This window comes from Clytia hemisphaerica, unplaced genomic scaffold (genome assembly GCF_902728285.1).
Source record: "Clytia hemisphaerica strain Z4C2 unplaced genomic scaffold, Clytia hemisphaerica genome assembly, whole genome shotgun sequence".
NCBI classification, from domain to species: domain Eukaryota; kingdom Metazoa; phylum Cnidaria; class Hydrozoa; order Leptothecata; family Clytiidae; genus Clytia; species Clytia hemisphaerica.
Genome location: NW_027103802.1, coordinates 64,229 through 88,586, shown reverse-complemented (window position 1 = coordinate 88,586; position 24,358 = coordinate 64,229). Strand labels below are relative to the sequence as shown.

General features: G+C 35.3%; 1 protein-coding gene across 2 annotated transcripts in view; it reads right to left on the bottom strand.

Moving 5' to 3' along the window:
* The window catches only part of LOC136806326 (uncharacterized), a gene marked incomplete at both ends in the record, with an annotated part of 116,288 nt that overhangs the window by 32,379 nt on the left and 59,551 nt on the right, over nucleotides 1-24,358 (bottom strand). For both annotated transcript variants that reach the window (XM_067062878.1, XM_067062879.1), the window contains 9 exon segments: nucleotides 2,748-2,831; nucleotides 3,169-3,336; nucleotides 3,881-3,985; nucleotides 4,131-4,295; nucleotides 10,348-10,469; nucleotides 14,105-14,232; nucleotides 16,173-16,251; nucleotides 16,604-16,703; nucleotides 21,918-22,034. In XM_067062878.1, the coding sequence (XP_066918979.1) occupies nucleotides 2,748-2,831; nucleotides 3,169-3,336; nucleotides 3,881-3,985; nucleotides 4,131-4,295; nucleotides 10,348-10,469; nucleotides 14,105-14,232; nucleotides 16,173-16,251; nucleotides 16,604-16,703; nucleotides 21,918-22,034 (1,068 nt within the window).

Below are 24,358 nucleotides of genomic sequence, written 5' to 3'. Positions count from 1 at the left end.
CTTCATAAATGAAAGGGAATACTTTTTCAACAGCTGAGAAAACCCTGTCGTATCGGCTAAAGATTTTAACCGTCAGCCAAGGAAGAAGAGGATTTTTTCCTCTCTATAAATAGTCCGCAAACTAGCCGAGAAATATTTAAACTTTCAGACCAATTGAACAGGATCCTTTTCTTAAAAATAATTCCGACATATCTAAAAAACATCAAAACTAGAAGAATGGTTTCAGAAGTTTTTTGGCGGAATTTCGCCAGCGTCGTAAATTCGATCTTGAATTTTTTGACGTAAATATTAAAAAGAATAAGCTATTGAATTATTTTCTCTAAATAGATAAAGTAACGAATATTTTTTATTTTTAGTTGCCTGAAGATTGTCACAAAAGTGACATGAAACTGCCAGTAGCAGAATAAAAAAGCATCTTCTCTACCTGACTATCTAAATTTTAAAATTTTTTGAAAAATTGGTTCAGATAGCAAACCGGTCTGCCGACCTGCCTAATGTTAATGACTCTATACCGTATTACTTTGAATAATTCAATAAACGTTCGCTTCAAATAAACTCCTCCTCTCTAAGAGAGGCGTCTGTTTGAAACAAGAAACTGTATGGTAGAATCACATGCAGGAAAATTTAAATGTGTTGATAATCCTACCGTGGCCCATATATGACATGCTATGAACAGCACTTAATCGGGAGCAATAGGATGTTCACATAATATATAACATGTAATTTATATCGACATAGCTAGATAATATTTATGTCAATAGAACATGATAAAGATAATTGATATCGTCATATTGTATTAATAAGATAACCTTTTTATGTCGACATAGTGAGATAATTTATATCAATATACAAGATACAAGATAATTATTATAATATAATATAAGGTAATATGACATTTTGATTTAACAAGATGAACGAAATTATATTTATATCAACACAACGCAGGTTTTTATTAATTAAGGTTGCATACCTTTTAATGTTCAAAACCAAAAAACTGAAACTGTTTCACTAAACTACAAATGGTTTGGGTTTGTTTACCTAAACAAAGTAGATGTTACATTGCTAATTCGATTTCTAGGATCTTGCCTGAAGTCACAGCAACGAATTTCAAAATGGTAGCCCAACGGAAGAAAACATTAAAGCTTAGGGCTCATGCATGCGTGCACTTAGTGAACCAGCATACACAAGGTGTAGTGCTTGGTTAGAATAATGGTTTAGCAAAACAAAAAATCAAATGGTGCAGTTTGTTTGCTAAACCCTTGGTTTAGCGAACGAAGAAAACACAGAAAAAAGACTGTTGGCTTTGATCGTCTGTTTAGGTGAACTTTTAAATGAATCAATGCGTTCGCTAAACCCTCTGTTTCACTTTTTTGGGTTTTTGGCTAAATGGTATGCACCTTAAATAAATCTTATGTTAACATAATGAGATAAAAATTATGCAAATATAATGATAATATTAAAATTCTGATAAATTAATATTATAATTATGATAAATTAAAATTATGATAAATTAGTCATTATGATATATTTATGATAAATATTATGTCAGTACATAAAGAGATAACGCTCTCCCGGAAGGGATTCGAAACCGGAACATACTCTCTCCTGCGTTTGAGTCAAAGACGGAGTATCTCTAGCGAAGGAGTGTTATCTCGATAGCGGAGATGTGTTATCGCGTTATATTGACTTAAATTATGATATAAGTTATCTTGTTATGTTGAGATAAATAATCTCGTTATGTTGAGATAAATAATCTCGTTATCTCGATATGAATATTTATGTTGATATGAATTATCTCGTTATATTGATATGAATTATCTTGTTATGTTGATATAAATTATCTCGTTATGTTGATATAAATTATCTCGTTATGTTGAGATATACCTTGTTATGTTGAGATAAATTATCTCGGTATGTCGAGATAAATTATCTTGTTATGTCGACATAATAATTATCTCGTTATGTCGACATAAATCATCTCGCATAATGATTATCTTGTTGTTATCTTGTTATGTCGACATAATAATTATCTTGTTATGTCAACATAAATGATCTCGTTATGTTGACATAACAATTATCTTGTGTTCATTATGCTATTACCCCCGAATTAAGTGCTGTTTATAGCATGTCATATATGGGTCATGGTATAATTGTATTCTTTCAATATTTAACCTAATTTTGACGGATTTTTACATCTGATATTTTAACCGAAAGAAAACGGAAAGGCAAAAAAAGGTTCTCATTCACTTTATCAAAGCGACCTTGGTTAAAGTCAAGATCATTGTACAGTTGGAGAGTTAATTTCTTTTTTTTCCGTCAACATACAAAGGATAACTTCAAATTGATTTTTGAAAATGCCTGGAAAAAATGTTCCAACACAGTTCACATGTTCCAGATTCAGCATCGTCAAATAGCTGCTTTTCAACGACAACGTTAACAAGAAGAGAGGCCAAACAATCAAAACACTCGAAGAATCACGTGCTTGGTGGTCGCTCAGCAGACGAGTTCTACAAAGAAGTCTCGAAGAAAAGAAGAAAAAAAGATATGGTTGGCCTTTCGCCCTAACCACTCAATGTTGGCACTCGCGAACTAGAGCTAAAGAAGAAGCAAGAAGTAAGTTACTGTGTGTACTTGAGCTGGCCAAGATTCTAAAAAAAAGAGGGATTAAACCGATACTTAATGCTTTCTGTTGTACCCGATTAAAGTCGATTATTGTTGCTCTGCATAAATGAATCTAAAATACATACCTGAAGTAATTTTTGGCTGTAGTTGTTGGGTGTGTAACCAATACTCCATCACTGTTATAAAAACAGACATGCATTTTGATGTAACTAAAAAATAAAATGAGAAGACAAAATCAAAACTTTCGCCTGATACATGAAAATTGTTTTTCAATGTTGACGATTGGAAATCACCTGTCAATAGCTACAACCATGGCTATAACAGGATAATGCAATCCAAGGTAAAAAATATATCACCAAGATAAAAAAAGTTTAAAATAAACTTTTGGAAAACTGGGAAAATAACTACTGATCGTACTGACATGAAATGAAAGCTAAATGGAGAAAACTGTTGTGTTTAAGAAATTACCACCATACTTTTTGCTAATCTAGAAGAAAAAAATATTCAATAATTCAGTCCAGGGAGGAAAATTTAAGCATCACTTACATATCAACTATGAAGAAGAAATCAAAAGAGTAATTCAAAATCTGTAAGATTTGATTATCCTTTAGAAATGCAATATTGAAGCCAAGTGTGCAGAAGTAAACGCAAGATACAGCAACAGTTACTGCGGTCCATGTGGTGAAAAACATACTATTTGGGTTAATCGTATTCCTACAGAGTTAAAAGAAAACAGAGAAATTGTAAAAAGAATATTGTACAGTCTACTAATTAATTTTAGGCATGATCTATTTTTCAAAGGAAAAAAAGTTTTCAAAACCTTAAAATGAAATTTTGCGACTAGGTAAAAGAAATATACCAGAAACTTCAAAATGAATTTCTTGCGACTATGGTGTCGTGGTAAAAAGATTTTTTATTCCCAGTCTGCTGACAAATGAAGACTTTTTGGGTTTTAATTTTCCAATACTGTATTATTGAGGTCGAAGTGGGAAATGAAGACAAAAAAAAACAGTAAAAAAAGGCCAAATTTAATCTTTTTTTTGTAACAGCTATTATTGAAAGAATACTACACTTTAAAGTGCAGGTAAATCTCCCCGCATTGAACGTAATAGGAAACTGTTTAAAGTGGTAACATTTTATAAAATATAAAAGTCGGTGGACCTGGAATTAGTGCACAGTACGCCGAATATATTTGGCGTGAGGCATTAATTCCTTTTGGCGTATCAGCGTCGAAGTCATAATTGTAATAGTGTCAAACCTCATCAAGAAGTAGGAGGAAAATCTCAATATAGGATGTAAGCCAGCGTATGGTTCCGAAAACTCTTTGTTCAATTGTTCGTTAACATTGGTTTCTTCCTCTGTTCTTTAAAACAAATAAGATTTTTACATAAATAAACAAGTAATACTTTTAGAAACCTACCTTGTTAATAATCAACAGAAGATTGAAGCAAAAATGTCCCTTCGTCACTGGATTAATGTCAATATTGCCGTTATCAGGTTATACTTACAGCTCTTTAATGATGGATTGCCTTCGAAAAGTAGAGTTGCTTCTCAGTTTCCGTGTTTTATCGATGATATCGATGCGGTTTGCTTTTCGAGTTCCACCCGCTTGTTTGGCAACTTCCTTGATTTTTCGCAGCACATTCTCATTTGACCCAGTGGCTTCTAATTGCCTAAAATTTCATTTAATAATCATGATAGTCGTATTAAATCTTTAAACCGAAACAAGTGATGCTTTTGTGGATCTACCCGACTGATCAATAGAAATCATTGAATTCAAAATAAACAAAATGTCGGAAAATCTCGAGGAATTCTCGAAAAAAACACTTTTTCGGGACATTTCTTGATCTATAAGTATATTCGTCTGGTGGTCGTTGACGGGGCAGTTATTGAATATAAAGCTTCCCAAACCGATTCGAAGAAGTATTTTGGTACCATTCGATATGTTGCAGATCATAAAATAGGATAGAGATCGACCCCCTATTTATATTCAAGAGCCCTGAAATAGCTGTTTTAAACATTAACGCGTGTTCTTATCATTAGAGTCATAAGAGGGAGTAGGTTTAGGAAAAAAAACAACTAGATAATGGCCTTATGTCATTTTTGTTTTATACTCATACCAGGCAAAGAGAATATATACTCACTACGTGCTAAATATTCTTTTAAAGAACACTTTTTTTCAAGTAAGTATATTAAAGCAAAGACTTGTGTTTTAGCATTCAAATATTACAAAACCATTTTTTTAGGATAGAGATTTAGAACAAGCGAAGGAGAGTTCTGGGCCCGGTTGTTCAAAAGTGGATTAGCGGCAGATTAGCTTAAGTCCGGATTAAATAGCGATTAGCGCCGATTAACGAAAATTTGTCTGTTGTTCAAAAAATATCACGATTAAAAAAGAGATTAACTTATACTTAAACACCCCAAACTTAATCCTGCTCGGGAGGTGGATTAAGGAAAGATTAAGCTTAAAACAAAGTGAGAAATGGCCACCATGAACATGATTTTATATGGAAATTTGCAATGAAGACGTCCAAGAACATACAGACTGAAAGATTTTATGCATAACAACACTTTTTCAGATGAGGACATTCGGATGCGCTTTCGCTTTTCACGACAAGGCATTGTGTTTTTAACCAATCTTCTCAGACAAGATCTGCAAAGACCTACACAAAGAAAGCACGCTTTGTCTGTGGAAAGTCAAGTGTTGATTTCTTTGAAGTTTTTGGCATGTGGAAGTTTCCAACAAGTTGTGGGAGATGTTATTGGAGTGGATAAATCAACTGTTTCAAGGATTGTTCCCCAATTTTGTCAAGCTCTCAATCGCAAGAAAAACCAATTCATTGTATTCCCTACCACTGCCCAACAAAAGACAGATCAAGCAAGGTTTTTACAGAATGGCTGGCTTTCCAAGCACAATTGCTTTTATCGATTGCACACATGTAAGAATTTCTTGCCCCCATGAAGATGAAAAAGACTTTGTAAACAGAAAAAATTATCATTCTATAAATGTTCAAGCCCAGACTGATCATAATTATCGTTTCCTCGATGTTGATGCAAGATGGCCGGGGTCGACACATGATAGTTTTATTTTTCGTGTTTCTGCAGTCAAAAATCATTTGGATAATAACAACAACTCTATAGACGATGGCTTGGTTATTGGAGACTCTGGATATGTTTTATCACGCTACCTTTTGACCCCCTATGATAGGGTGTAACACCACGAGAAAGACGATTCAACCGATGCCAAAAGAGAGCTAGAAGTTCAGTCGAAAGAAGCTTTGGTTTGTTAAAAGCACGATTTCCTGCGTTACGATTTGGTTTGAGAGTCGACCCTATAAAAGCATGTCAAATAATTGGTACATGCTTTATCCTTCATAACATTGCTATTATGTTAAATGAAGACCCATTTGAAGATGAAGAAGACCCAGACGACTTTGAGGCAGAACCTTATGATGGAGACAATCAAAATCGTGGTGCAATACGCGATCGTATTGCAAATACATTCTTTTAAAAAACATGTTCAAATACATAAGATCTTTATCAAAAATATTATCAATTTACATTTTACAAACGACACAACACACCACCGACCACACACAGTCATTCAAACTTTCTAATATTTGTTTACAAATCTCTAGAATTTTCGAATGTTTTCGTTCATTCGATCTTGTTAAACTTGTTTAGGGAACCCGTCGAGCAGGTCGCACTTGTCAATCTCTAAACAAAACATTTTTTCAAAACAAAAGAATTTTTTTCAAAACAAAAGAAATTTTTTTCAAAACAAAAGAAGGCGAAAATTATCAAAAGAAAAAATGGTTTTCAAGACAAAAGAATTCTCTCAAAACGAAAGAAAGATTTTTCTCTAAACAAAAGGAACTAACGTATGACATTACAGTGTCGACAAAAATTATTTGTCAACAAAAGGGAGACAGTCAAAAACAAATGAGTGTGGTAAATGGTGTGCTGTGGAAAAAAATAAGTTAACTGTATATTATACCAAGTTTTTTATTTATTGTTCGTTAAAATTGTTGATATTTTCTTCGGTAGGGTCCACATAAACAAAGTTTGTTTTCATTAGGGTCAACTCTAAAGCTCCCTTTTCTTGCTGTAGATCGAGCAACTCAGTATGCCTTCGTTCATTTTTTATCTTCAATAACACTTCTTTGTTTTTCAAACGCTGAAATTTTAGCTTTGCTTTTTGAATGTTCAGCTCTTTGATTAGACATTGTCTTTGAATAGTTAAGGTGCTTGTTTTATTTTTCTTTGAGGGTTTCTTTGACTGTAAGTTGACTGTATTGTAAAAGGATTCTGGTTGGTTTTAGAGTGTGGACTGAACAACATCACATCATTCTCGATGAGTTTATTATGGCTGCTAGGCCCGGGTTGATCTAATGAAATCGAGTTGCTCTGGATATCTAAAAAGACAAGGGTAGATTAAAATATTATTTATTTTATTGGTATTTTTTTTCTTTCGTTATGTTCAAGAACAAAGAAAAACTTATTACATGCATTGTTCTTCACTGACTGAAATTAATGTCATAAAGAGAATTATTTGTACGAATGGAATAATTGAAACATAGAGTTTTCTTTACCTGTATCATTGATGAACGATGAGGAAAACCATCTAGACCTTCGAAGGAAGGGCGTCCTTCGAAAAGGGAAATTACTTTATGCTGAGCTTCAGTTGGGGGTTTTGTTGGAGGGCCACCACCAGTTCCATTGACGTATCTTTTATACTCGTTGTGAGTGATTTTTGTATCGGATTTTAGATTTTTCCATTTTGTCTCTATGTCTTTCGTGCTTCTATTTGCACCACCGAGGGCATTGACTTTCAAAGTTATGTTCTCCCACTGTCGAACGTGCTAACCGCACTGGCTCAACTTCAGTATCTTTGAAATCATTTGTAGGCCCAATTGTAAACTTAATGGCTTAAGAAAAATTATAGCATTTTGGGTTTTAGCCTCGTTTAGGCGAAAAACTCGTCCCCAGGCCCCAAAAATCAAAATTTTGAAAAAATGAAAAAAATACCCCCAGGGATTTGCCTAAGGATCAAGTGTGCAAAATTTCAACCCAATCGGACCATTTTTGAAGTCTCCAGCCTGCCCCAAAGTTTTAGCCTCGTTTTGGCGAAAAACTCGTCCCCAGGCCCCAAAAATTAAAATTTTGAAAAAATGAAAAAAACACCCCCAGGGATTTGCCCAAGGATCAAGTGCGCAAAATTTCAGCCAAATCGGACTATTTTTGAAGTCTCCAGCCTGCCCCAAAGTTTTAGCCTCGTTTTGGCGAAAAACTCGTCCCCAGGCCCCAAAAATTAAAATTTTGAAAAAATGAAAAAAACACCACCAGGGATTTGCCCAAGGATCAAGTGTGCAAAATTTCAACCCAATCGGACCATTTTTGAAGTCTCCAGCCTGCCCCAAAGTTTTAGCCTCGTTTTGGCGAAAAACTCGTCCCCAGGCCCCAAAAATTATAATTTTGAAAAAATGAAAAAAACACCCCCAGGGATTTGCCCAAGGATCAAGTGTGCAAAATTTCAGCCAAATCGGACCATTTTTGAAGTCTCCAGCCTGCCCCAAAGTTTTGGTGACAGACACACACACAGACACACACACAGACATTCTCAGATTCTAGCTCAACTGAAGTTGAGAATAGAGCTTGTTTAGCAGCGTTTGTTATTGAAGGGGAGAACTTTCCTTCAATCGTGCTCTGACTAGCCTCGTATTCCTCCAAGATGATTCTGATCTCATCAGCAGTGAAGTTAGTTTTTCTTGGTCTTTTTCCTGACATTTTGTATAGATTGTTCGATTGTTATTGTTATTGAATGAGTTTTTTTTATTTCTCCTTGTTTGTTTTGGTTTCGCAGGGAACGTTCGAAAATTGAAAAATGACGTCACGGAACATTCGAAAAGGGTTTTCCCAGAACAACGGAAGTTAATCCCTGCGATTAACTAATCGAAATTTAATCGCCATTAGTGTTAATCAGGATTTAATCTAATCGATTTTTTGAACAACCGGGCCCTGGTCTGTAAAGTGTACAACAAACCGGAGTAGGTAGTAAGTAGTAAGTATTAAAGTAGTAGTAGTAGTAGTAGTAGTAGTAGTAGTAGTAGTAGTAGTAGTAGTAGTAGTAGTAGTAGTAGTAGTAGTAGTAGTAGTAGTAGTAGTAGTAGTAGTAGTAGTAGTATAGTAGTAGTAGTAGTAGTAGTAAGCGTTTTGCACTTGTCGTTATCGAACTCCTAATTTTCTTCAGCCAAGTTAGGATTTACAAAATATCTAACTTCTGTACCTGCATAAATGCTGCATATTTTCTCTTTAGTCATGCTGAATGTCGTTTCATCAATATGTCATCATTTTTGTTAAGGTTATTGTAAATATTTATAAGCTCATGTTTAACTCTTAACTGTTCCTTAACTTGGTTTCTTATTCTGAGCCTGAGTACTCTCGGGTACCTAATAGCCGCCCCCCCCGCTAATTAATTTTTCGAAAATTTTCCACCTAGGACATTCTCATTCCAACTCCCCCCCGCTTATTAATTTTTGGGAAAATGTTTTTGAAAGTACCCTTTTCTTGTCTTAATTCTGCTGTATTAGCCTCCTTTTCAAGCATTTTCCACCCAGGACATTTTTATTCCAAACCCCCCGCTTATTAAATTTTGAGATTTTTACAACCCCCCTGCTTATTCCAACGCCCCCCCCCCCCCGGCGTTCAAAGTCCAATAAAAAACTGCAAAAACGACGATTTCCGGCATATTTCCGGTATTTTCGGTCGGAAAAAAAGCTTTCTGAAATATTTGAATCAGCCACATTTTGCTGGGCATTGCTAATACACATCTCTGTGCAAAAAATCGGAAAAAACTAATACTAAAATCTCGAGAAAATGCCAAAAAACGGTTTTCCGGCATATTTCTGGCATTTTCAGCCGGGATTTCCTTTTCCAAAATCGGGCTTAGTCTCATTTAAGGTATTTCTATTTGTGTAAAATTCCATGAAAAAATATAAAGTGCAGCTCGAGAAATCCAAGAAAAACCGTTTTTCTGACGATAATCGGCTGTTCCTCTGATTTTTAGAAACCTCCGACTTCAAAAATCGATTTTATTGACAATTGAATAATAGTTGATGGAGGGCATTGTTATCAATAATGTATTTGTTCGAAAAAACGAAGAAATTTAAAGAAAAAGTCCAATGAAAATATGCAAAAACGGCGATTTCCGGTATTTTTAGCCGGAAAAAAAAAATTCTCAAAAATCGAACTGCGCTATGTTTTGGGCATTGCTAATACGCATCTCTGAGCAAAAAATCGGAAAAAACTAATAATAAAATCTCGAGAAAATGCCAAAAAACAGGTTTTCAGCATATTTCTGCTATTTTCGGCCGGAAATTCTTTTTCTCGAAAATCAGGCTCCGTCACTTTTTGTACATCACTATTTTGCACCTTTGTGCCAAAAATCAGAAAACTAATGAGCTAATCTCGAGAAAAAACGGACGAACGAGCGAACGAACAGACAAAGGTTAATTTAAAGCATCTCCGATGTAGGTCCAAAAGAACGTGTAATAAAAGGTACTTCCTAAATTCAGGAAGATCGAGCAGCAATCGATGAGTTGATAAGCAGACAATTACAAACGATCGTATGTCGGTAGAAAACTGATTGAGTATCTACCAAATTTGACCAATCAATCAAAATCAATGGATGACTCGTCTATGGGCTTATGTTGAAAAAATACTTACTTTTCAATAAGAGGAAAGTTGACCAAAACTTCATCCAGGTCACTCTTCCTCAACATTGCTAGCTCACAGAAAGTTTTTGCTCTGACATCTGCAGTGCGAGGTTCTCCAAATATCAATCCAACCTAAATGCAAAAATTCAAAACATGATGAAAATAGTGCTACGTCTTAAAAGCCGTTTTACAGCTTTTGAAACGAGCATTTTTGTGAAAGAATTAATTTTGAGTATATTCTTATAAAAAACCGTTTATATAGTGATTTTATGCTTAAATGTACAGGAGCCGAGAAGGGACATCCAAACTTTCTTTTTTGTAGACTTTTTTTCTTTTTTTGCGAACTTTTTTTTTCATAAAAAAATTTTTTTTTTAATTTAACTTTACTTTTCAAGACTGGTTTCTTTTAGTTGAGCTTGTTAGATCAGCGGCCGAAGTACCTTAATGTTCTTAATTTCGCGCACTACCACTGCGCAGAAATTAAACGGTGCGCGAAAAATACCTATTTTTGCGTACACTGGGCCGCGCGAAAATTAAAAGGTGCGCGAATTAGCAAATAAGGAGACCACCGGCTCCATGGCTGAAAGATCTTTCTGCTAAGCTCCGCGAGCGTGACCAACTATGAACTCGAGCACATGAACGACCCCATAACGAACAAGCATGGGGTGCATTCCGTAAAGCTAGAAACGAAGTGAAGAAACACATACGCAATACCAAATCAAACTTTTATAAAAAAGCACTGTCATCAAAACGCCCGAAAGAAGTTTGGAATACCATCTACCGGATTTTAAATCCAAACCCAAGGAGTATCGACACTGAAAGGGTTGCCACGGGTAGGAAACTTTCGACTTTTGCCCAAAAACCTCAATTTTTTCCAGATATTTTTGCTTAAAATCGCCAAATTTTTCCAGACTTTAGGTAAAAAACACCAATATTTTCCAGACTTTTTTATAAGTGACAAAGTATATACAAGTAAAAAAACGTGCAAAAACCAAAATTCTAAGGTTGTCTTTAACAAAGATAATAAAGTTAACAGTGAAAACAGTACATGTTTCTCAGACTTTCCAGACATTTCCAGACTTTTGCTAAATTCGAGACATTTTCAGCAGACGGGGCAACCCTGACTGACCCAAACGCACTTAATGAACATTATAACACAACCATAGTAAGGCTACTGAACTCTGTAATTAAGCCTGAAGAAACGTTGCGGAATTTGATTGATACACGTCCTGATAATCCGAACACATCCAGCTTCTCTAAAACCACCTACTCGGACGTAAGAAAAGCAATCCTCTCACTCCGTAATGATTGCTCCACCGGACAAGATAAGATACCCTCGCAATTCTTAAAACTTTGTATTAACGAAATCACCAGTCCAATTTGTCACATAGTAAACACTGCAATCGAGGAGAACGCTTTTCCAAACCAATGGAAAATCTCGAACCCCTATTCCGAAAGTCGATGAACCAAGTGAACCGTCAGATTACCTACCGATATCCATTCTCCCAATCCTTTCAAAAGTATACGAAAGAATTCTAATGCTTCTATCCAACCACCGATCTGGATTTCGAAAAGGACACTGTACGATCACAACATGTATGAAAATCAAGAGTGATATCATCAAAGGCGATGGATATGTAGTGGTGAGGTTACTCTTTCTGTTATGGCTGATTTCTTGAAAGCATTCGACACAGTGGATTTCGAAATAATGATTGAAAAACTTCATAAACTTAACTTTTCAAAGTCTGCATTACTACTAAAAGTTACCTATCAAACCGTCTACAATTCGTACAGATCAATGACAAGGAATCGAACAGACTTACCGTACTGAATAGTGTTCCCCAAGGGAGTATCCTCGGCCCTGTTCTATTTAATATCTACGTTCATGACATGTCAATAAATACTGATGCAGAGTGTATGCAATATGCAGACGACACCAGCCTGTATCGTCACACAAGACCCTAACACTTCGTAGAGTGCACGGAAACAATCGACAATGACATCAAAGATCTCCAGAGATGGTCGAAAACCCAGAATATTCTATTCAATTCGAAAAAGACGTGCTATTCTCGACACAACAAATGGCCAGACGACACCAGCTTGAATACGAGATAAAATCTCTTGACGAAAAAACCATCGAACGTGTCAAAACATTCAAACTCCTCTGTATAACGTTTAGTGAGGATATGAAATGGAACGCTCATATAAAAAAAAAAGATACGTCTAAAGTATATGCTACACTCAAGTCACTTTGTCGTATCAAGCGCTACCTACCTTACCATCCTACGGAAGCAGCTTTTATAATCGCTTGTATTGAGCCAACGTGACTACGGCAATGCTCTTTTCATTAACGCACCATCCTACCTCATCCAGCAGATGCAGCGGATACAAAACGTAACCACCAGTTTTGTGAGAGGCCGCTACTCAAACGTATCAGACGTGATCTCGCTGAAATGGCTACCAATACGCGAGAGAGCAGAATTTAGCATGTCTAAACTTGAATGGAAATCCATTAACTCTAAAAACAGGCCAACTTTCCTTCCGAAGGAAAAAATGACACCTCGAGAAGGTTTGAGATACCCTGTTCACGCTGGCACAATGTTGGCTTGTCCAAATATTATTATGGGTAGTTTTCAATGGACTTCCCCAAAAATGTCGGGATGAATTAAATTGGTCAGTTGAATTTTGTTAAATAATATCAGCCGTTTTTTGGGAAAAGCGTAGGTTAGTTACGCTTACCTCTGAATTCAAAAAAATACTACTTTGTTCTAAGAGTTTATATTTTACTATTTTCCTTTGAACCATGTTTTATTCGTACGATTGAAGATTACTCTCAATATTTTTTTTCGGTTTTCGGTTTTGAAGGAAGAACTTAATAAAAGAAGTCATATAGGAGCAATTTTTATTAGTAAATATTGACAAAAAAGTGCAGAATTTTGTATTCTCAAAAGCATAAAAAATACTTTAAATTTTTTTTAATAAAACGTTCAAAATCAAATCGTAATTGTATTTTAGCCCTAAAATTAAGTCATAATCGGTTGTTTATGACAACGAAGCTCTACTCAAAAGATTTCGCAAAAAACGACATTTACATTTTGTAGTACCCTACCGCAAAATCCTTTTAAGAGTCTTTTTTTTTAATCTCACCTTGCCCTCTAAGATTTTGATGAAATTTTGACCAAAAAAGGAAATAAGACTCTACTGAAATTTTCACCTTGATATCTCAAGTAATTTTGCAGATATAGTGTTTCAAAGATCTACTAAGGGAAAATTGACCCCTAAAAATCATGGTGGGGAGCAGATTTTGAAAGCCAATGAATTTTGATTCAAGTACATTAGAAAGCTGATTTACAGTGGATATCAAGAACTTTTTGTAGGTAATCAGAAAAAATCATCTGATTTTTAGAGGTAAATTTTCGCTTAGTAGCCTATCTTTGAGACGCTGTATCTTCAAAACTACTGGAGATATCAAAGTGAAATTTCAGGGTCTTATTTTCTTGTGTGATAGATCATTTGGTCTAAATTTCAGCAAAATCCAAGAGGGTGAGGTATCACACCCTTCTGAAGACTCTTTAAAAAATGGCTCTTTAGCTCTCACGTATAAAAAGAGAGATTTCGGGAGCAAGAATGGGTGAAAACTTTTTTATCAAACAATGTAATGATTGAATTACACAAATATTTTAAAAGACAGAGCTAACAAAAATCTACACTGTAAATGCAAAATCCTACAGCATGATTGTTTTTGATTAGATTTGTAATAAAATTACCTCTCCAAAATATCCTCCTGGTCCTAGAGTAGCCATTACATTTTGTTCCTTGGATAAAACTTCAACCAAACCACGTCTCATTATATACATCTCTCGACCAACGTCACCACTATACACGATCGTATCTCCTAAGAATAAAAATCGAAATCATTAAAAGAAGAATTAGATAAATAGTATAGAAATTTTGCACAATGTCTTGTATTTTAAACTCGAGTAGTTCCTGAGTTCCAGCAGGTGGTCAACGTGTATTTTACAGACCGGTCTAAAAAGTACCAAATACTCGTGGGAACAATTTTTTTTCCTTCACTAGTCCCTTTTATTTGACAAATCAGCCTTCAGGAACGAATTTCAGTCAAATAGAACGAGTCAGTCAATACATGACTTTACACTTTAGACAAGTTTCCATTCTGGTATGTAAAACAGACATCAAAGTTGAATGAATGTAAGCAAACTATGTTCTTTCTTCTTGTCTTATTGTCGTATAAAAAGTGATTTACCCCACTTTTAATTGTTTTCACTACTTGTCAGTGAGGTGTAAATCTATTTAAAGAAAATTTAAATTTAAGTTTTTTTTACATTCATTCAACCTTATAATATATTCAATTATTTTTGGCACTGTTGATGAAAAACTTCAGCTGATTACCTGAGGACTAGAAACAATTAGAAATAATCTCATGATTTTTCTGGTGTATTATGGTGCATCCTGTTAAACAGAGCTACGATACAGACCTTTTGCTAAGCGCGATACTACGGAGTTAGATCGCTGCCAAAGTTCGACCCTTCAAGTCGTCCCGTCGTACTAGAAGTCGTCCCGGCGCACTAGAAGTCTGCAGGTTGCATTAGAAGTTGGAATCTTTTGGAAATCGAAACATCCCAAATTTTAAGTCGAGTCGTTGCCTCAGAAGATATCAAAATATTGTGGAGATAATATTTTGTTCGTGTGGTGTACAATGTAAATTTATATTTATATTTTTATCTCCATAATAAACCTGATGGATGACATGAACACTTATGAAAACAGTTAAACGTACATGATTGGAACATGTACCAAGTTCCGACGAGTTAACTTCTGATAGGAACCACTAGAAACTTGGTATGGTTCGACTTAAAAGAATTACGACCTGCGAGCTTCTAGTGCGACGGGACGACTTGAAACTTGGGATGATTCGACTACCGAAAATTGCGACGGAACGACTTATAGTACGACGGGACGACTTGAAGGATCGAATTTTGGCGGCGATCAAACTTCATACGATACCTTTTTAACTCAAGCGGTGAAAACATTACGTAATGAAGGGAAACTTGCATGGTCCTCAAATAAAGGACCTGGCTGGTCGTTAAAATACAAAGTTAAATCAAAACAAACTTGATTTACAAAAAAATTGCGGGTGTTAAAATGTATAAATATCTCCTAATCATAAGTGATGCCATGCATAATAAGGTTTCAATGATAATCGAGCTTACACGTCCAGCAGCCATCGTCTGAATTCCTGCTATCTTGAAATTTATGATCTCGCATGATTTTTTATTATCCAACCACGCTCTTTTATTCACCCGCGATTCTGTTGGCGAGTAACTCGCTAAAATTACTCGCCTGGCAATTATGGGATTCTAAAATGGTCACTTGCAGAGGCTCTATTCTGTCAAAGTTGAATTATGGTAGTGCAGTATTTGCTCAAATTCCTAAATACATGGTTCGACGTCTCCAAAAGGTGCAAAATATTACTGCAGTAATGTATTGTCACGTTACGCAACTACCCAAAATATCGTTGAACTAGAATGGCTTCCGATGAAGGAGCTTATTCAATGGAATACCGCTAAACTGGTTCACAAGTCTAAAGTGGATCCAAAACGCCCTAACTATCTGAAAGTTGAATTTCACACTTCAAAAAGTGTTCGGTCTGAGAAAGAACAGCCATTTGTTGATCCTTGTGCTGCCTGGTGTAACAAAAACTATTCAAGTGCACTAAAGAGCTAAAGAGGATGATGATAAATGCATTTACAAATTTTTAATTAAGTGTTTTCTAGCTGTAAAATATATGGTATGAAAGCAACAACTAGACCTTACCTGGCATGAAAACATAAGTGATTAGCTTTGCAGTGAGCTGTCTCATGAAGGAATCGTCGGTGTTCATAAATATTGGTACCTAGAAGACATTTAGGAATAAAAAAATGATCAATAAGATGTTCTTTAGTTCAATATGATAATTAGATGATTAGAAATGATTTTTTAACTATAACGCATACAAGTGTCAAATAAAAACCCACTAGCGTGACCGAACACTGTCTTAGATATCTACCTCTGATGAATATTTCAATCAAAAGATCCAGTAGCTCCTGAATTCCAACAGGGAGTCGACGTGCATTTACAGACCAGACTTCAAAATACCAAATACTCGTCGTAAGTCTTTGCATTGACACTAGTACAAAATCTACAATAGAGTAGGAATTATGGTACAGTTCCCGAATGGAGTTCTATATGGGATTTACAAAAGTTACCTTCATAATAATCTTATGCATCTCTTCATAAGCTACCTCCTCTTGCAGTCTCATGGGTAAATCACCCATTAATAATTCAGCACCAGGAATTGCTTGACCCCTATAAGGAAAGAAATAAACATTATATTGAAGTTCCTAGTCGCACAAAATGCATTCATTTTTGCCCATTTTTATCTCAAATCATGGTTATATTGTTCTATTTTATCGTCTTATTGAGGGGCGAAATTTTCGTTTTGTTGTCTTTACTTTGACTCTGGTCTTGCATTTCCCCACTCTTTCTATCAGCCTTTGCTAAAAAGCTCCAGTGAGTACATAGACGATCTAGAAGATTAAACGTGGCTGGAAAACCGAAGCTATGAAAAACCGAGTTATGAAAATCTCAAGTTATGATGTCACAACTCGATTTTAAGGTACACTTTGATTTTCCGAACTAATTTTAACTGGGTCATGAGGTGCACCTTAATTTTTCGAGTTGCATAACTCAGTCATTTTTGGTACACCTTAAATTTTGACCGGGTAGCTCAGTCGGTAGATCATTCGCCTTACAATCTAAGGGTTTTGGCTTCAATACCCGATCACCACCAATTCAGCGGATGAGTAGCTTAGATTGGGTAATCTGATCTAGGTGGTAAGTTACTGGGAGCTGAGAGTAGGTGTGGCGCTCCACCTTGGCATTCAATCTCCAAGTTCTAGCGCAAATAGAAAAGGGGATAAGACTCCCTCACTCCCGGCTCCGCAGACAGCCACCAGATGAATATACTTACTTACTACTTACTTAAATTTTCGAGTTACATAACTCGGTTTTTTTAAGATACACCTTAAATGTTTGAATTAATTTTTTAAAAACCAAGTTGGTCAATCATACTGTAATTTTCTCTCTTCGAAAAGAGCGGTACAGCGTCACTTTCTTTAGGGAAATACCTCCATGTGTTAATATATATTTGGAAAGCCCAAACATTTTACTTTTCGAATGATATGCCATGGAATTTTTTTAACAATCAAATAGTATGGGGTTTCCTCTGATATAACAATCCTCGAGTCTCCTGAGCTAGCGTTTATGTCCTTCGAAGCCAAAAATCACCAAGTTGTAATGTTTGAAGAAGCATGTTTTATGGTGCTCCCAGCTTAAACGTATATTGTTATTGCCCCCGCAAGAGCGTAGCGACGAGGAGGCAGTCATAGTTTCACGCATAGATAGTGGACTGGAATCTCGAAATTTTGTTGCCCGTGTTTGTTTGTTTGTTTTGTCGCCCAAGCATCCCCATAATTAGTCTCTTCCGTAAATGTTCGGGTTTTTTTTTCGGGATGGTAGTATACATATTTTTATATTACGTTATATGCTATTACCATTATTACATATTACAATTTTAGTTTTGATTTAGCTTTGAAAGGCTGAAGCGAGTGTTATGAATGCAAATCATAACAGTGTATGATATAACACGAATTACAATATTACTTGTGCAAATCAAAACAAACAAAATAGCAGACTGGTTATGATGATGATGAGCTGATTCATTGACTGGAAAAAGTGTTTTGTATGTCAAATTTTGTTTCTTGTCTTTGAAACTGAATACTAAATACTGTAATTTAGTCAGAAGTTTATTTCAGCAATGATTTAATTCTTTTTCCGGAATCTTTAAAGAAATTTGCTCCTCTAATTTATCTTTCATTAATAACAACCTTTATTGTTTATAGAGCTTCTCAAGCTTTAAATACCATCATATGGTCGTAACTCGAGAAAGTCCTTCTTAATTTAGTAAAACAATATACCGGCAAAGTACAAAAAAGTTGAATGTGTGCATATGTAAAGTTGAATCCAAAAGTGGTTGAATGAATGTTGAATGTCAATCACAGGGTGTCTACGGATTCTTTTTTGGGATATTTTCAAGGTTTTCAAGGTTTTTTTGGTCTTTTTGAAGTGGTTTTTCAAGTTTTTTTGGCAAAAATTTTGGCGCTTTTCAAGTTTTTTTTATACTCAGTTGACATGGCTCTCTACAGTGGTTTTGGTTTTTTTCAGAGTGGCAGGCGACAGAAAAATAGAGGACGGCAATAAAATTTATTCGCTTTTGGTGGGCGGGAACTTATTTCCACAGTTAAATTCCTATCTCCCTCTCGAGAATGATACCACAAAAAGAGTTTTTGACTCCAGCTCCCTAGTCTTTCAACTGTAGAAATAAAGAAATAGAACCAAAAACCAAATGTTTACAGTGACTGACGAGGCGCTGAAGAGAGAAAATTTTGATTTTGACTCTTTCAAATGGCTAAAAAACGCCTTGTTTTTTATTGTTTTTTTCTACAAAAATCAATTGGCAAAAGGATTGTTTTAAGGAAATTATGTTAGGAAAGGAAAGAAAGGAAAGAAATAAACATTATATTGAAGTTCCTAGTCGCACAAAATGCATTCATTTTTGCCCATTTTTATCTCAAATCATGGTTATATTGTTCTATTTTATCGTCTTATTGAGGGGCGAAATTTTCGTTTTGTTGTCTTTACTTTGACTCTGGTCTTGCATTTCCCCACTCTTTCTATCAGCCTTTGCTAAAAAGCTCCAGTGAGTACATAGACGATCTAGAAGATTAAACGTGGCTGGAAAACCGAAGCTATGAAAAACCGAGTTATGAAAATCTCAAGTTATGATGTCACAACTCGATTTTAAGGTACACTTTGATTTTCCGAACTAATTTTAACTGGGTCATGAGGTGCACCTTAATTTTTCGAGTTGCATAACTCAGTCATTTTTGGTACACCTTAAATTTTGACCGGGTAGCTCAGTCGGTAGATCATTCGCCTTACAATCTAAGGGTTTTGGCTTCAATACCCGATCACCACCAACTCAGCGGATGAGTAGCTTAGATTGGGTAATCTGATCTAGGTGGTAAGTTACTGGGAGCTGAGAGTAGGTGTGGCGCTCCACCTTGGCATTCAATCTCCAAGTTCTAGCGCAAATAGAAAAGGGGATAAGACTCCCTCACTCCCGGCTCCGCAGACAGCCACTAGATGAATATACTTACTTACTACTTACTTAAATTTTCGAGTTACATAACTCGGTTTTTTTAAGATACACCTTAAATGCTTGAATTAATTTTTTTTAAACCAAGTTGGTCAATCATACTGTAATTTTCTCTCTTCGAAAAGAGCGGTACAGCGTCACTTTCTTTAGGGAAATACCTCCATGTGTTAATATATATTTGGAAAGCCCAAACATTTTACTTTTCGAATGATATGCCATGGAATTTTTTTAACAATCAAATAGTACGGGGTTTCCTCTGATATAACAATCCTCGAGTCTCCTGAGCTAGCGTTTATGTCCTTCGAAGCCAAAAATCACCAAGTTGTAATGTTTGAAGAAGCATGTTTTATGGTGCTCCCAGCTTAAACGTATATTGTTATTGTCCCCGAGTGAATTCACTATTTTTCAAAAAGCAAAGTGCTTCCTCAAGACACGACCATGAATTGAGATGAGTGATACGATTTTTCGAAAGGGATTTTATGGTACATTGAACACCCATTTTGTATGCAATGAATCTCAAATCTTTCGATATTTTCAGCGAAAATGATGGTATTCCTGATATATATTCACCAGATTGAATCCACTGTTCACCATTGACTTAAAATGCGACGATAGGCAAACCGAGTAATGTTAATCGATCGGAGTTGGCGATGTCCTCAAATTTTAGTTTGTCGCGATTTCTAAACTCTTCCATCTCATCCTCCTGCTGGCTGCGCGTTTCGAAAGACGTGCGTTTTGTTGGTCTTGGAGGTGGAAGAGGTGTTGGAATGGAACTGGACGGTATATTATCAAAGATTGATGGTGGTTCCATTGGTCGAGGAAGGCCGTTCTGACCTAAAGAAAGAAATAAACATAGCGTTTAAGAGTTAATTGAACTTTGTGTTGTAGATTTGTATCTTATGGGCCTATGAGTGAATTATAAATACAAATTTTCAACAAAAACAAGCATCAGATTTGGATTTTTTATAATATCGAAAATATGTTAATATAATAGATAAGCTATGAACAGAGAAAAACTTATCCGAAGACTTTAGCTTGTTCAAATATTCAACGAAAGCAATAAGGTTACACACCTGTTTCAAAAGTAGCGTTTTCTGGCTAATGTTTACGGCAAACCGCTGGTGTATTGTTATTATTGACGATCTCTTCGGTAAGGTACGGAATGGATTTGATCCAGCGCTGCCTTTCATAGAGTCTTTTCTTCTTGCTTGGGAAACCATACATTGGAATTTTACGAAAATCGGCTAATTTTTCTTCATTCCTGATTCGTATATTTTCATTTTGTGACGCTTTACTTTTGTTATAATTAGATTTGCAGCCACGCACAATGCATTTTCTACCCATTTTTTCGGTGTTGTTTTTCTTACACGACGTCAAAAATAGGTGTGAACGTTAGATTTTTTTCTTTCTTTTGACGTCAACACTGCAATGACATCATTAATTAGGTCCACAGGATTTTGACGTCAAAGCACGCTTGCTAGGCCTTGAATTTAGAACGCCATGGACATAGCTCATTTACATCTTTGTGAAAGAATTCAGAAAACATTTATGATGAAATCTCGAGAAAATGCCAAAAAAATAACGCTTTTTCCGGCATATTTGGTCGAAATTTTTTTCTCTCAAAAATCAGGCACCGTCACATTTTAGACATTGCGAATTCGCAAAAAAATCAGAAAAAATTAACGATAAAATCTCGAGAAAATGCCGAAAACCGGTTATTCCGGCGGCCAAAAAAATTCTTTTTTCTCGAAAATAGGGTTCTGTCACATTTTGGGCATTACCATTTTGCATCATTGTGTAAAAAATCAAAACGGGTTAATTCAAAGGACCTCCGGGGTAGGTCCAAAAGACAGCTTTTTACCGGTATGTCAGTAGGTCGCTGTATGTCGAATTTGAATAGGTTTTTGCCAGTACCGGTACCAGTACCACTTATCTTGTTGCACACGTTGCAAAGCGGAACTAGGGGAAATATATAGTCGCGTTTTTTCAATTCTTGTTAAAATTCAAAGTGGTTTTTATCAAAACTCAAAACTGAGATCTTAAGCTCTCCTGACCTGAAAACCTGAAACATCCAAAGAAATCCAAACAGACTTAACTCTTGTGTGCCAAATCTAATTCAAAAAGACAAATTGGATCAAAAGTGGGGCTGTACAGAAAAAGCTCTCCCTAGCTCAAAACCGCTTCTAAAAACCTAGTATGAATAGGGCTAAGACTCCTTTAAAAAATATAAGGCAACCGTAGCTCGTGGTCGCTTGTTGTATCATTCTTGATTATGACAATTAATATCTTTAAAATTAACTTACTTGTGTATTCGCCATACAAGACCAAGATACCTCTCCACTCTTTCAATCAAGGCTTGATTAAGATTCTGCTCACTCATGAATGAAGTGACACCGATGATACGACCAGTAAATTCGATTCTTAAAAGAAAATTGATTCAAATTAAAGTTATTAAAGTTGAAAACTTAAAAACTTTTTTTAAGCGGAACAAACGTTTAAGAGGTACCTGAAGGAGGGGTTACCCAGACCAGTGAAGGGTACGTGTATGAACCACTCTTTGGGTGTCTTTTTGGAGCCTAGATGTCCCTGTCAGGGTAGGTCTGAAAATAATGTATATATACTTGAGGGAGGGGATATCCTAGCTCTTGCCCCTTGAAAGATCCAAATTTAGTCAAATAAGTCCAAATTAGGGTCGTAAAAATCACAAAAGCTTTTGTAATTTTTCTCCTTTTTAGACTTGCTAAGGGTCTGGTGTTCGAAATTTGGCGGAGCAAACACGCCAGCTCCGACCCACAGAACAGAAATTTTGTAAAATGGCTCAATTTTTTTAGTCAAAGCACTTTATACATCTTATACATCAAATCCACATAGTTTCTAATTTTTCGTCGGACACTGGTATTATTTACAGACCAGCCTGTAACTTTTGATCTAGTTGCGCAAATTACTTCAAAGTGGGGAGTTTCTAGACATTGACCAGAAATGGCGACCACGACTGACAACCAGGTAAATTTGGGTCATCAAGTATATCTGCTCTCTCAACCGTAGAGAACGTCAAAATCAGGTCCTCAGAGTACTAAAAAGTACCTAAGAAAAGACAATCTACGTTGGAGAAAGGGAAAAAAAACTCGATAACCCAAATTTATCTAGTCGCTGGTCGTGGTCGCCGGGGGGAGGGGGCGCAAACTCTTAGAACTCGTAGCAGATGCCAGTCAAAAATTGTGTGAGGTTTTAAAAATTTCAAAAATTGGTAAAAAAACTTATTTTGGTCATAACTTTTAAAGAATTTATTTTTTCAAGTGAAATTTTACATCAACATAAGAAAAACCGTGTAGAACAACCCTAGTAGTTTAGAATACATAAATAACTTATTTTGGTGGCTGCATTAGTGTTTTTAACCATAAGCACTAAATGTCAGCCATCATATTACTCCTTTGTATCTAAAAAAAATAAATCTGAAAATTTAATAGTAGATAGATTTTGCTATCTAGTGAATATTAATTGTACATGAATTATCCAGATATAAAGATGCATTTTGATGGCTGACACTGACTAATTTCTAAGTTTTAAAAATCACTATGAAAGCCACCATTTTGGTCAAATTAAAAAAAAATTCAAACAATGTCACCTCCTTCACCTAATTTTGAACAACAGAAAACAAAAATATATAAAAGGTACTAATTAGTGGCTTACAAGACCTTTTGTTCCATTTTTAACCGATAATTATCGATTAATTTTTTTCAGAATAATTTTTTGCATCAATTCAGCTAATCAAAATTATGGAATAATCTTCCGAATAGTCTTTTGAAAAAATAGAGAAGCTTTGGTGGCTGACAAGATGACAAAGCAATAAACATTGAAAAAGACAATAAACTATGAAAAGTTTTCTTACTATCCATCCATTCATTCATTTATTCAATTAGCAATTTTTAGAGCAAACTGTTGCTTAAAAATAAGCATTATGTCAGCCACCAAAAGAACTAATATTATGTCAATGAAAACATTACGATAACGAAATTATAATGTATCTGACATATGACAAAACATGAATTTAGACCTGGTATAAATATCTGCTTTCAAAATGTGATACTGCAACCATTTTGTCTAATTGAAGCCGCCATATGTACTCAAACATGCCGCTTTTTGGCATTTGTCAGCCACCAAATTCTCCAAACACTTTGTAAAAACTGTATTACTACAAAAAAAGACATCTTTCATTGCTCATAAACAGTATCTCCTTTGTTTCATAAACTACACTGAAACCCTAACTTTTAAAAAGTTAATTGAAAGCCACCAAATAGTCCCAATAACTAAAAAAACAAGAAAATATCAGTCTAAAGACATGGAACTATAATGATGAAAAAATGTATGACCAAAATAAGATAGTTTGAATTTAAACAGCATGTTTGTCTTGTAAGCCACTTTTTTGTTCCCTTAATAACCTGTCAGCCACCAAAAAATTACATTTACCATAATAATGATCTGTCTGTAAGCCATTTCGATACTAAAAACAGTATTTTTACTGCAATTTATCAAAGAACAGCCCATCAAGTTAAAACACTAAGTGTAAGTCGCCAGGTTTAAAGCCACCAAAATGACTCACAGATTAGACTCTGTTTTCTGATGATATTGTCAGCCACTTTTTATGTAAGTTATATCACCATAAAGCCAGATAATTTATCTTTAAAATTTAGTTTAAAATGTCAGCCACCATTCGGTCTCATTTTATGAGCAAAAACGTGGCTGA